Source organism: Culicoides brevitarsis, chromosome 3 (genome assembly GCF_036172545.1).
Source record: "Culicoides brevitarsis isolate CSIRO-B50_1 chromosome 3, AGI_CSIRO_Cbre_v1, whole genome shotgun sequence".
NCBI classification, from domain to species: domain Eukaryota; kingdom Metazoa; phylum Arthropoda; class Insecta; order Diptera; family Ceratopogonidae; genus Culicoides; species Culicoides brevitarsis.
The window spans coordinates 22,248,902-22,262,208 of NC_087087.1; the positions used below are offsets into that span (position 1 = coordinate 22,248,902).

At 30.4% G+C, this 13,307-nt stretch overlaps 2 protein-coding genes across 3 annotated transcripts in view; one reads left to right on the forward strand and one right to left on the reverse strand.

The window, feature by feature from the left end:
* LOC134835767 (calcium-dependent secretion activator) overlaps nucleotides 1-11,351 on the forward strand; it is a 34,423-nt gene extending 23,072 nt beyond the window's left edge. Inside the window, exons 3-21 of one of the 2 annotated variants that reach the window (XM_063850719.1) lie at nucleotides 2,147-2,576; nucleotides 2,634-2,779; nucleotides 3,218-3,468; nucleotides 3,513-3,746; nucleotides 3,835-3,979; nucleotides 4,046-4,328; nucleotides 4,401-4,735; nucleotides 4,806-4,993; nucleotides 5,057-5,158; nucleotides 5,223-5,410; nucleotides 5,477-5,589; nucleotides 7,296-7,452; nucleotides 7,516-7,657; nucleotides 7,721-8,033; nucleotides 8,093-8,251; nucleotides 8,392-8,613; nucleotides 8,676-8,815; nucleotides 9,037-9,084; nucleotides 9,807-11,351. In XM_063850719.1, the coding sequence (XP_063706789.1) occupies nucleotides 2,147-2,576; nucleotides 2,634-2,779; nucleotides 3,218-3,468; nucleotides 3,513-3,746; nucleotides 3,835-3,979; nucleotides 4,046-4,328; nucleotides 4,401-4,735; nucleotides 4,806-4,993; nucleotides 5,057-5,158; nucleotides 5,223-5,410; nucleotides 5,477-5,589; nucleotides 7,296-7,452; nucleotides 7,516-7,657; nucleotides 7,721-8,033; nucleotides 8,093-8,251; nucleotides 8,392-8,613; nucleotides 8,676-8,815; nucleotides 9,037-9,084; nucleotides 9,807-9,993 (3,783 nt within the window). In that variant the 3' untranslated portion in view covers nucleotides 9,994-11,351. Of the gene's footprint in view, nucleotides 1-2,146; nucleotides 2,577-2,633; nucleotides 2,780-3,217; nucleotides 3,747-3,834; nucleotides 3,980-4,045; nucleotides 4,329-4,400; nucleotides 4,736-4,805; nucleotides 4,994-5,056; nucleotides 5,159-5,222; nucleotides 5,411-5,476; nucleotides 5,590-7,295; nucleotides 7,453-7,515; nucleotides 7,658-7,720; nucleotides 8,034-8,092; nucleotides 8,252-8,391; nucleotides 8,614-8,675; nucleotides 8,816-9,036; nucleotides 9,085-9,806 lie in introns of both variants that reach the window. The other variant, XM_063850718.1, reaches the window with a different exon arrangement.
* A 1,149-nt stretch (nucleotides 11,352-12,500) lies between these two features.
* LOC134834240 (serpin B3-like) lies at nucleotides 12,501-13,301 on the reverse strand. The gene has a single exon (XM_063848827.1). It carries the CDS (start codon nucleotides 13,243-13,245, stop codon nucleotides 12,655-12,657), a length of 591 nt encoding a protein of 196 aa, XP_063704897.1. The 5' UTR covers nucleotides 13,246-13,301; the 3' UTR covers nucleotides 12,501-12,654.
* Nucleotides 13,302-13,307: the final 6 nt, after the last annotated feature.

Sequence of the window (13,307 nt, forward strand, 5' to 3'; positions counted from 1 at the left end):
GATGAGATAACAATTTTTATTCGACAATATGACCATTATACTCATTATAGTCATTTTTTACTTTCACTTTACTTAAAGTGTTATATTTTTCCAGTTTATTTAAAAAGGGAAAATAAGGATCATTTTTTTCTATATTCAGTAGTGCCATTTAATTAAAATAAAAAGGTAGAAGTCATGATGTGCGTGACAAATGATAGTGATGTTGAGTTTAACATGAAGGACCAGGCGTTTCCATTCTCTTTATTATTTAACAACACATAATTCGCAATCAAGATATGTCTATTTAACATAGTTAATTTCCTTTCGCTAATTATTTATCTCTCTTACCTCATCTCCCTTTTACTATCAAAATTTATTTGAACATCTATAAGCCATTTAATAAGCAGGATTTAAGTTTTTTTTTCTGTATATTTTTAAAAAATCACTAAAACATAATTTTAAAATTATAAAAACTTAAAAAAACTCGTTCATCTTAAAAAAATAAAAGTATTTCAAAACCTATAAAGAATACATAATTTACATGATTTTGACGAAAATAACAAGGAACGTGATACATTATAAGTTTAGTTTAAATGTTATCATAAGTTTAATTTTTACCGCATTTCAATTTTTTTGAAAAAAATGCGGTATTGTGCTCGTGATGTCGTCCGTCCGTCCGTCCGTCCGTCCGTCCGTCTGTGTGGTGTGACTTTCCTTTGTTTGAATTAGCAGGTTTCGAATTCTTACTATTTAAAAAAATTATCCGTTGGAAATTTCAAGATATGTCTCCATTGGAAAACATAAAATTTGGAAAACTTCAGGCTCGAAAAATTTATCGGAAAATCTTGAAAAATTTCATTCTAAAATGTTTACTATCAAAAGTGAAAAATTGAAAATTTGAACGGAACATCTATAAGCCATTTAATAAGCGGGATTTAAGTATTTTTTGTATATTTAAAAAAAACACTAAAACATAATTTTAAAATTATAAAAACTTAAAAAAACTCGTTCATACATAATTTACATGATTTTGACGAAAATAACAAGGAACGTGATACATTATAAGTTTAGTTTAAATGTTATCATAAGTTTAATTTTCTTTTACTTCTTTGGTTAAAATATACTATTAAACTTAAAAAAATAAATATTATATTGACAGTTCATACATTTCCCAATTGTCGACAAAAGTGATATTCCGCATTAATTTTTCAACCATTCAAAATATAGTTATAAATAAATTGCTCCCAAATGTGCAACAGAATTGATGTCATCAAATTAATACTGACATGCAACAAAAATAAATAATAATTTAAAGGTTAATCAATCGATAATTACTGTGTGGACGATTGTGCATTCAAGCAATTATTTTAAAAGGATTTTAATTGAGACCATAATATCATTAAGTTATTTTTAAATCAAATTGATTGACTCTATGCAGAAATTATTCAAGAAAAATTTATTTTTTTAAAATCATACTCGAACGGAAAAAGGATAATTTTGACTAAACAAAGCAGATTACTAAAAAGTTGTTTAACGCAAGAGAAACAATATATGATTTGAACTTATATACCTTCATATATAATTTACACAGCTCTATGACATGTTTAATGTAATTTTTTTATGAATATTTATGATTTTGTTCGCAATTCAAGTCATATTTCAATATTATTTTCGTATTAAAATAGAAACAACAAGAACTAACAATAATAATCACCTTTATCCACTTTTATATGAGCAAGGGCATTGTAGAATAGACGCTCAGGTAATAATAACACAAGTGCAATTATAGTATTTTATTCGCAGTTTTGCCATACATACTGAGACATGCGAAATAAAATAATGCGAAACTTTGTTTTTATGGGTTTATGCCTGGATAAAAGCTCTCATTTGTATGAATTAGAAATGTTTGTGCTTGTTTTTGCTCAGTATTTTTACTTTAATTGACGTAAAAGTGATGAAATGTGTTTTGTTGAGTGTGTCTCTTTTTTCTATGTAATGAAGAATAATAATGAAACAGTTTGCATGTTTGAGCTTTGTTTATGCGAAGGACACAATAAGAGGTAAATAAGTCTTCATTAGAGTTGAATTCCTCTGTGGCACGATGTAGGTGTGAAAAACCAAAATTTACAGAGTTTTACTTACCTTTATTTTCGAATTTTCTTTGCAGGAAACGCAAGAACGCGCGGAAGAAGATCGCAAACGGCGTATTCAGTTGTATGTCTTTGTGACACGTTGCATTACATATCCCTTTAACGCAAAACAGCCGACGGACATGACGAAACGCCAATTGAAAATAACCAAACAGCAATTAGACACAATCATAGGTAGATTCGTATCGTTTTTGAAGGGCGAAACTAACATAATGGCGGATGAAGCCTTTCAAAATGCGGTACAAAGTTATCATGATGTCTTTCTGAAATCGGAACGCGTGGTACGCATGGTGCAGTCCGGATGTTGTACGCAGCACGATTTCCGCGAAGTCTTTAAAAACAACATTGAGAAACGAGTGAGATCACTGCCGGAAATTGATGGATTGAGCAAGGAAACAGTTTTGACCTCTTGGATGGCTAAATTCGATTGCATTCTTAAAGGAACAGGTACATATGAATTGAAAAAAAAAATATTTTTGATTCTAAATGTTTTTTTTTTTGCAGGCGATGAAGAAACAAAACGTCCTACAAGAATGCAACAGCCACTAAATAGTGAATCCATTCTGACTAAAGAACAATTGTATGACATGTTCCAGCAAATTTTAGGGGTCAAAAAATTCGAACATCAAATTCTCTTTAATGCACTGATGGTAAGTCCTTTTTTATTTGTTAATCAGTGGAAACGAGCCAATAAAAAGATCGAAAGAGAATATTCATTCACACAATAAAGTACATATATGAAGCTAATCACAATATGTATTCTTTAATGAAAATGAACATCAATTTCTTCTCTCAAATATCTCAGCTAGAGCAGAAAAGAGAGAAATATCCTCTGCAAAAAATAAATAAACAAGAAAATCTGACTGGATTCGTTTTAGTGAATGAACGTGGTGGAATATGCGCTGTAGAGTCCTTGCTCACGTTGACAATATTCCTGTCTCTCTTCAGAAATGTCAAAATTGTGTGTATTTATGTTTTGTTTTTGACTTTCTACGGTTCTTTCCAAACATCGGTGTTTCCATAGCCACCTTTCTCTGTGCTCATGTGGAACATAACGTATTCATCATTGTTTTTCTTTTGCCTTCTAGCTTGACTCTGCGGACGAGCAGGCTGCCGCTATCAGACGAGAACTAGATGGACGGATGCAGAGAGTGTCTGAGATGGAGCGCAACCGAAAACTGATGCCAAAGTTCGTGCTGAAGGAAATGGAGTCACTCTACATCGAGGAGCTGAAGTCATCCATCAATTTGCTTATGGCAAATCTGGAATCATTACCGGTATCAAAAGGTCTAGATTCTAAACATGGACTTCTTAAAATCAAACGTTATAATCACAACAGGTATCACAAATAAGATTAATTAAGCGAGAGTCCAAACGCAACAGTGTTTTTAACAAATTCAGATCCCAGGGATCTTTAGCAAAGATAGAGGGGGATTCGGCAGACGGCGATACGCACCTCACAAAGCAAGATGTTGTTCTAACATTTAGTTTAGAGGTGGTGGTGATGGAGGTAAAGGGTTTAAAATCGCTCGCACCGAATCGCATTGTCTACTGTACAATGGAATTGGAAAAGGGAGAAAAGCTACAAACGGATCAGGCGGAGGCATCGAAACCAATGTATATTGTGTTTTTATTTAAATAATCATTTTTTTTTTCTTTAAACATTTTTTTATTTAAACTAACTTTTCGAATTCCGATGAATTAGGTGGGACACACAAGGAGACTTTACCACAACGCATCCACTTCCAGTATTAAAGGTTAAATGTTACACGGAAAATCCGGGAATGTTAGCTCTTGAGGATAAAGAGCTAGGAAAAGTGTTGCTGAGACCGACGCCGTCTGTCAATAAAGTATAGTCTCGGCTTTCTTTTCCTCCCTTCCTCTTATCTTAAAAAGCCAATTTTTTCTTGTCGCAGGGCCCAGAGTGGCATAAAATGACCGTGCCAAAAAGTCTTCCGGACCAAGACTTACGCATCAAGATTGCTTGTCGCATGGACAAACCGCTCAATATGAAACATTGTGGATTTTTGTATGCGATCGGGAAATCTTGCTGGAAAAAATGGAAACGACGATTTTATGTGCTCGTCCAGGTCTCGCAATACACATTTGCCATGTGCTCCTATAAAGAAGTCAAATCTGAGCCGTCAGAAATGATGCAACTCGATGGTTATACTGTGGATTATATTGAACAAGCAAGTGGTGCGTTACATTAATTTTATTAATCTCGGACAATAGCAAATTTTCACGTGAATATTTTCCGTAAATATACAGCTAGCCTTATGTTTGGTGTTGATTTGGATGGTGGAAAGTACTTTATAAATGCCGTCCGTGAAGGTGAGACCGTTTTGTTCGCATGTGATGACGAAAATGAATGTAGCTTATGGGTAATGGCACTATATCGAGCCACGGGTCAATCACACAAACCCACGCCACCCGTCTCACAAAATTCTGCCTTTGCCAAAGTCGCAGGTGATGATAAAGCTAAGAAGCATGGCATGGAGGAATTCGTTACCGCTGATCCTTGTACATATGATCACGCATCATTATTCAAATTGTTACAAAATGCCACATTAGATTATAGGTTGAATGATCCGTATGCCTCTTTGGTTCGTATTATTGTATTTTGATTTGTATTTCAAAACATATAAAATTAAAATTTTTCCATTTTCTTCACAGGGCTGGTTTAGTCCGGGGCAAGTATTCGTTTTGGACGAATACTGTGCAAGATATGGCGTCCGCGGATGTTACCGTCACATTTGTTATCTTTCTGATTTACTGGATCGCGCCGAGAAAAACAACATGATAGATCCTACTTTAATTCATTTCTCATTTGCATTCTGTGCTAGTCATGTACATGGAAATCGGCAAGTCTTTTAATTTCTTTTTTTATATCAAACTCTACAATACAATTTAATTTTGCTCGACAGTCCTGATGGTGTTGGTAGTATAACTCACGAGGAAAAGGAGAAATTCCAAGAAATAAAGGAACGATTACGTGTCTTATTAGAATATCAAATAACTAATTTTAGGTAAAAAAATCTTTTGAATGAACGTTTTTCGTATTTGTTTAACTCTAATTTTTAATTATTTTAGATTTTGTTTCCCATTTGGAAGACCAGAAGGTGCTTTAAAAGCAACGCTCTCTCTATTGGAGCGTGTTCTCATGAAGGATATATGTTCACCTGTCCCCCCGGAAGAAGTTAGGTCGACGATTAAAAAAAGTCTAGAAACAGCGGCCTTAGTTAACTATACAAAATTATCTGGTGAAGCAAAAATTGAGGGTGAGCTGCTACAAAACTTTATTTTCTATTTTTTTGTATTCCATTCTTCGATTTTTACGTTAACAGAGGATTTGCGCGGTGATCATGATGTCCCTCCGGCTAAAAAGCTCGAAGATTTAATCCATTTAGCCGAACTTTGTGTGGATCTATTGCAACAAAATGACGAACATTACGCAGAGGTACTTTATTACTTTTATTTTCTACGGTTTATACAATCTCAAACAAATTTACACACAAAAAGTGTTACATAAAAAGTGTCAATATAATATTTTAATCATATTATTATATTACTATCAATGTGTCCCTTAAACAATATGAAATATGAATGTTTTTTTTAAATTTGAATTAATATATGCCTCACGTAAAACTTAACCTCTTATATATAATTGTCACCTCTGTCTAAGACTTTATATTGATGTCGTCTCTATCCTCTCATCCTACTCCTAATTTTTTTTCTTAAGTTATCTTTTCAAACTAAGTGTGAACTTTATTTTGCGTAATTTGTATTGTTGTCTGTCGCTCTTGATAGTAACTTTCTTGTCGGGCATTTAATGAGCAAAAGTTAAAAAAGGATGACAATTTGAAATAAATTTGGATAAATTATATCATGCACAAATCACGACTTTTCTCAATATTTAGAAAAATCTACAAAGAAAAATCTTACTATATTCTTTATTCACATCCAGATTCAAAGTATGAGGAATGACGCGAATAACGTAAGTTTTTTTCAACTCTCTCTCTACTACTACTCTGTATTCTACATCTGTTTTTCTTTGAATAAAAATCGTTTGAAAAATAATACAAACCGTAGAGCACACAAACTCAGTTCACTTACTGCTACTGTATTTAATTTGAGTTGTTTTATTTTACTTATATTAATAAAATATAATAGAATTGTTCGAAATTAAAAAAAAAATACATTAGGCAAGTTTCTTTTGTAATTTTTATTGTTAGATTTTTAATTAATATTTATAAAAAAATTTTGATACTTTTGTATCAGACAATTTAATAGTACATTTATGCATTTCACTTGAATTTTTATATATTTTTTAAAAGCTTACAAGTGTCGCGTAGAGTCTTACACACCTATATAGAGTACTCATTTGAGAAAAGTAATGATTTTGTTTAAATAAGTTGCTAAAGTAGTGTTGCTTTTTTAAAAAAAAATAAATTCTGTAATAAAAAAAATCAAATGTTTATTATTTGATAACGAAAAATGTTTTCGTCTGACATAGAATAAAAGTAGAGTGCTTTTAGTTTTTGTTTCACATATTTTTATTCTTTGTTAAAACATTCAAAAGAACTCCGTTTCTAGGGCAAAAAAGAGAATAATTGTAAAAGGTGATGCATGTAACTAATTAAAATGAATTTATTAAAATATTTAAAATTTTTATTTAGTTTCTGTTCAACAGTTTTTCTTTCTTCTTACTGTCCTAATGGCGATTCTTTACTATACAAACACAACGTCCATTAAGATAAAATATATACCATAAAAGTTTTCAGATGACAGATGTGAATGAAGAATTCAAAATATATGAAAGGGACAAGATAAAAAAGTTAAATTGGAACTTATCATGATTTCTGAGGTTTTTTTGGAAAATCTTTATTTTTGAAAATATACTTGTTGTTTTAAGCACGTGTTGTTTTCCTCAATAATTACTATTTTTTTTTAACTATTATTATTTTTCTATAGCATCAAATTTTATTTTAAAATTTTTATTTTAATTTAATCAAACTAAAATTTGTTATAAAGTTACTTGTATATGGCATGTTTTTATTTTGAATGCATTGCGCTTTCGTTTGCAGTAAAATAGATAAAAACAAATTCACACAACTAAAAATGTATAATATAAATTCAAAACGAAAACATCGATAAATTTTTCAGGCCTTTGCTTGGTTTAGCGACTTAATAGTAGAGCATGCAGAAATATTTTGGTCATTGTTTGCTGTTGACATGGATCGTATATTGGCCGAACAGCCTCCAGATACGTGGGACTCGTTTCCACTGTTCCAAATATTAAACGATTATTTGCGAACCGATGGTCAGTAAAGTTTTTATTTTTGAATTTCCTTTTAATAAAATTTTTGTTTTTTATTTTTTTTAGATAATCTTAAAAATGGACGTTTTCACGCCCATTTACGAGATTGTTTTGCACCATTAGTTGTACGGTATGTTGACTTGATGGAGTCATCTATCGCACAATCGATACACAAAGGTTTTGAAAAGGAGCGTTGGGAGAGTAAAGGGTAAGTATCTCAAGATTTTCCAAAATCATGGTTTTGAAATATTTTTTTTTTATCATTTTGCAGAAACGGTTGCGCCACTTCAGAAGATCTCTTTTGGAAATTAGACGCATTACAGTCTTTCATACGTGATTTACACTGGCCAGATGCCGAATTCCGAACACACTTAGAGCAAAGACTTAAGATGATGGCTAGCGACATGATCGATTCGTGTATCCAGCGCACCGATGGCTCATTTCAGAGTTGGTTGAAAAAGACAGGGGTCCCATTTATATCCACAGACTACATTGTACCCACAGAAATGTGTGCAATGGTCAATGTGATGTTAGATGCCAAAAATCAATCATTTAAACTTTGTTCGGTTGAAGGAATAGATTTGGTAAATTTGTTTGTTTCTTAAGATTTTAATTTTTTTTTATTGATTTATAATTTTTTCAGTATCAATTCCATGCAAAAATCGACAAACTGATTGATACGACAATGAATTCTATGACTGAGGGGTTAATTCATAAGTTGATGAGTGTGTTAGAAGGATCATTATCTAAATTAGGACGATATGATGAAGGAAGTCTGATTGGTTCACTTATGAGTTTTGCGGTAAGTTAAAAAAATTTTATTATTAAATTTATAATTTATTATTTATTTATTTATTATTTAATAAATAATTTAAGTTTATTATTAAATTAATCTAAATTTATTAATTTTTTTTTTAATTTTTTTCTCATTTTTTTTTTTAGAATGTATCTGGGTCTGGCAAAGATGTTGGTCAAAGTTACGTTAGTTTCATGCGTAACAATATGGACCAGATTCGCGGAAAGATAACAGATGAACTATGGATTTTGACATTCTTCGAAAACTGGTATGCTCAACAAATAAATATGCTGTGTAACTGGCTTTCTGAGCGAATGGACCACGGCCTGCATTACTATCAATGTGCAGCACTCTCACATATCGTTAAAGTAAGTTACCATATCGCTTGTTAATTCGCAATGAATATTTATGCAAAAACATTTTTTTACAGAAAATTTATTCAGATTTTGAGTTACAAGGTGTCATGGAGGACAAACTAAACTCCAAAGCGTATCAAACGGTGGCCAATCGAATGCAAGCTGAAGAGGCAACTTGTCAAATGTCCATGCCTGAAGGAGATGATGATGGAGAGTAAGTGGAAATTTAACTTTTAGTAGAATATGATCTTTTGTTTTAAATGTTCCGCTCATTAAATCCTTTAATCTATCTTCTATCTATACTATTTACCTGTAATATGACTCAGCTACACCTATTTTCTTCTTGTTTTTACCTCCCTTCTTTTCTCGTTTTTATAATACAAACAAAAAAACTCAAACAAACCACACATTATCTTATAAACACAATAAATTAAGTGACAGAGAGCCTAGAGAAGTAGGAGAAGAAGATGAAGAAGGAGAAGAGTATGTACCAAATACAAAAGAAGAAAAAAAAATGAGAATGCTCTGATTTGCCATTTGATTTAATTGCCTCTTCAATCATTCTTAATTAATAAATTGTTTTAATTAAGATCGATATAAGCCACACAAAACATTCACATGCAGGCTCAAAAAATACATCAATCTTGAGTTTCGTCTGAATGTTAGTGGCCAGTCTCGACTCTTCTTGTAAAACAAAACTTTTGTCTCTATTCAAAGTATCCATGCCTTCACAGTAGCTTGGATAAAACTTTTCCACTCATAGAGTTTTCTTTAAGAAATTTTAATTTATTCTGTAATTTTTTTATAGATAAATAAAATTTCAAATTTAGCTTTAATCGTACTACTTAGAACAGAGTGACACAAATGAACCGAACAAAAATACCTACTTTTTATATTAGAAACAAATCATTTAAAACTCATTATACATAAATCTGATAACATCATGCATTTTTCGTAATAAAATATTTCGTTTGTGTGCTTAGTTGCACATAAAGCGCTAAATGTCAAACAAATACGAACATTGTTTGTCATTTCTCGCTTTTTAGCTATTTTTGTATAGTTTAGTTCGAAATTTAAATACAACATATACTATCAATTCTTATTATTTAAATTTTTTTGCTTTTGTTACTGAGTTGTTGAGTTACTTGTACTGCATTAAAGTTTGTTTTGTTAACTTTTTACTAAAATTAACTCTTTTAATTTAGCTTTGCAAACGGAGAAGATGAAGCAGCCAAGCCAAAAATCAAGATAATGGAAAAGATCAGCGGAGAAGATGGCAATGTTTTATCAAATGTAGGAAATTTGGTCAAAGGATCTGTAGGAAATGTCCTTGGCAAAGGTCTTGGTGGATTAGGTGGACTGGGCAAACTTGGTGGTGGCAGTTGGTTCTAATATTTAGCAAAATTTGTGATTCAAAAAACTACATCCTTAACCGTGTTCTTCTTCTATTGCTATTATTACCATCTCTATTTCTCTAAAATAATAAGAGTAGAAATAATTATAATAGTACGATTATTCCGACTCACAATAATATCGATCAGATGATATAATTGATAACGAAAAAAATTGAAACATACTAAAAGAAGCATATCTTGCCCAAATTAATAAACTAAACTCACAAAATCCACCACAAAGCCACTTAAATGTAGTTTAGAGACCAAACCCATCTATTTCATATATGCGAAAAACATATTTTGAATGTCATTTACTGCGTTGGTTCTTCTTATATAATATATATATACAGACACACATTTATGAGACAAACATACCTACAATATATGTATTATTCAAAGCTATTACTTTTTGACGTATAATAAGAATGCGAAGATTTGCTTTGTATTGAAAGAAAGAATTTTTCCGAGTTGCATTGTTATCTTTTACATAAAAAATACGTCCTACAAAAGCATCTAAAAACCAGTTAAAATTGTTGATCTTGTAGAACTTACGAAAAAAAAATCGTTCAAAACAATATTAAATCGTTATTAAATTTCAAACATGTTACAAAAAAAGCACAGGCTCTTATCTTTATATCCTGTAAGAAGCCTCTCTATCTAAGCTAAAATCCTTTACTAATAGTTTAGATAGATACTTAAATCAAAGAAAATATCTTAAGACACGATAGAACAATCCTTAAATATCCTATTAACTTTACACAAGAAGAATTCCCCACAGAATGCGAGTCAATCATGAGATAAATAACATGTAATGTATAAGAAAAGAAATAAAGGATAAGAATTTACATAAGAAAATATATTAAAGACGAAGAAAAATATTTTGCGAAGAATGTAATTTAACGAAACTTTGGCGACAGGCCGAATATACTTAGACAAATAACATCATTATGTTTTTATTCATCTTAATAATCACATAATAAGTAAATTATTTTACTCTTTTATGCACTATTTGAATCTTTTGAGTTTTCTAACACAAATACATAGAGCTTAGACGCAGCGCATATACAATCTTATACCCACTCATACTTCAACTCACTAAAAATCAGCTTATTCTCTTCTTTAGTACAAAAATTATTATAAAAAATACTAAAATGGATATTATGACATAAAAAAATACGTTTATTCTATCACATCTATCTAAAAAAAAAGTTATATTTTTGCTAAAAACGCAAGTATTTAATGATACACTATGATAATAAAACACATATTAACACTAACAAATAATTATGGAAAAAAAAATATGATTTTCAAGTTTTAGTGACTATCTTTCAAATATGATTGAGACAGGATAGTCAGCCAGATATATCATTTTTTCGTCATTTTCATTAAAATAATTAACATTATTTATTTTATCATAAACGAACGCTAAAACTTTATCATAATGAAAATTATAAAGCTTTAAAAGACCAACCATATATATAAAAAAATGTTATTCAGAATTTTTTTGTTGAATAAATTAAATGTTGAAAATTGTCCTATTTATTGATGTTGTTAACTATTCTCATAAGCTTTGAAACATAACACAAACGTAAGTCCTACATTTCTTTTGCGCTCAAAAATCAGATATCGTTTTATTTCTTAAAACGACAATAAAGAAAAAAGCACTTAATTTATCATTCTAATTTTAACCAAAACTATTGGCAAACTTTTTGCTTAAAATATACAAAATCGAAGATATTGTACATAAAAATTACTAAGTAGCTTTATAAAAAGTCCCCTATTTTGATGTTTAGAATAAACTGAAAACATGTTTGTGCTTTCCGTTTCTCTTCATTTTTACCTTAATTGTAGAAAATCTTATTCTCTAAAACTTTAAAAATTTACTTCACCTTACGTAATAATAGTTAACCATTAAAATTACATAAATAAATTTAATAATACAAAATAAAAAAAAAACAGCAGGACAAATGAAAAATATAGCATGTAAATTATTATCATTATTAATTATTATTAATAAACACTTTAGATTACTTAGAGAAGAAAAACAACAATACACTTATTAATTAAAGTATTTAATATAAAGACGGGAAAAGAGACTTTGATTTAATGTCGTCGTTATAAACTTAAAATTATGTCTGGTTGTCGTGCAATTTTTCCAGTTATTATTAAAAGTTTTATTAAATAATTAACATAATATTAAATGAATAGTATTCACTTTAAAAAATATTAAAAAAATAAATAGTTTAGAAATGAATTTGAGCAGAAAATGTAAAAACGATCAGCATTAATATCATTTTTTTATTAGATAGTCATTGTATTTATCAAAATACGATTCAATTGAACCAAAATTCGCCACAAGAAATAATAAATTTATTAGGAGATGAAAATTTAAAGTTAAATTACATTTATTGTAACGATTAATTGATTAGATCATGTAAAGATATAAAAATACAACATAATTATTAATTAAAAAATTGAAAAAAAGAAAGATAATTAAATTTATTTGAAAATTATCAAACAAATTGTTTTATTTAGTTGTCCTTAAAAAGTTTTAAACTACAATAATTTTCATTTTTAGTCCAAAAAAATATAATTATGTAAATTTACAGAAAATTCGTAATGCTTACATGCATGTAATTTATCAAAAAAACATAGATTCTTAAAAATTTGCAGGATTATTAACAACCCCTGTGAACATCATTAAATTGTTCAATACTAACATGAACATAAACGGGTGATCAGCGACAAAAGGACGATAAGTTGGCGGGGGTCCTCCTCCTGTAAGGCGCGAAAAGCCAGCAGCAGCTGCTTCGGTCCCAGCTTCATCAACTTTGATGAACGCTTTATGAAAAATTTTCGATAAAAAGAACGGTTCATCAACATCCGGATCCATCAAAACATTAAAATCAGCTAGGCCTGGCTTGAAAGCTGATTTCATTCCAAGGTGTTTGAGCACTTTGTCCAAATCTTGCGTAAACTCAAACTTGAATTTAGGTAAGTAAAGTGCGACGTGATCTTCTTGCATTTGATTGCGAATAAAATCCAAGTCGAGTTTCTTCAGGCCATCTTCAAGAGTTTTCAAGCCGTCCTTTTTGTTGGGTAAGAAAAACATCATTGAAAGATCCGAACGCTCATACTTCAAATCGATTACACTGACATCGAGCTTCTCCAAGGTTCCATAAGCGAATCGGTCGTACTTTACCATCATATCCACGGGAGAGAAATCGGTTGTTGTTTTCCAAAAACGCATTTTGCGAGTGGAATGTGCTTGAAACGGTTTGAGCCAAGTTCCCTTGAAGTAAATTGTGCTAA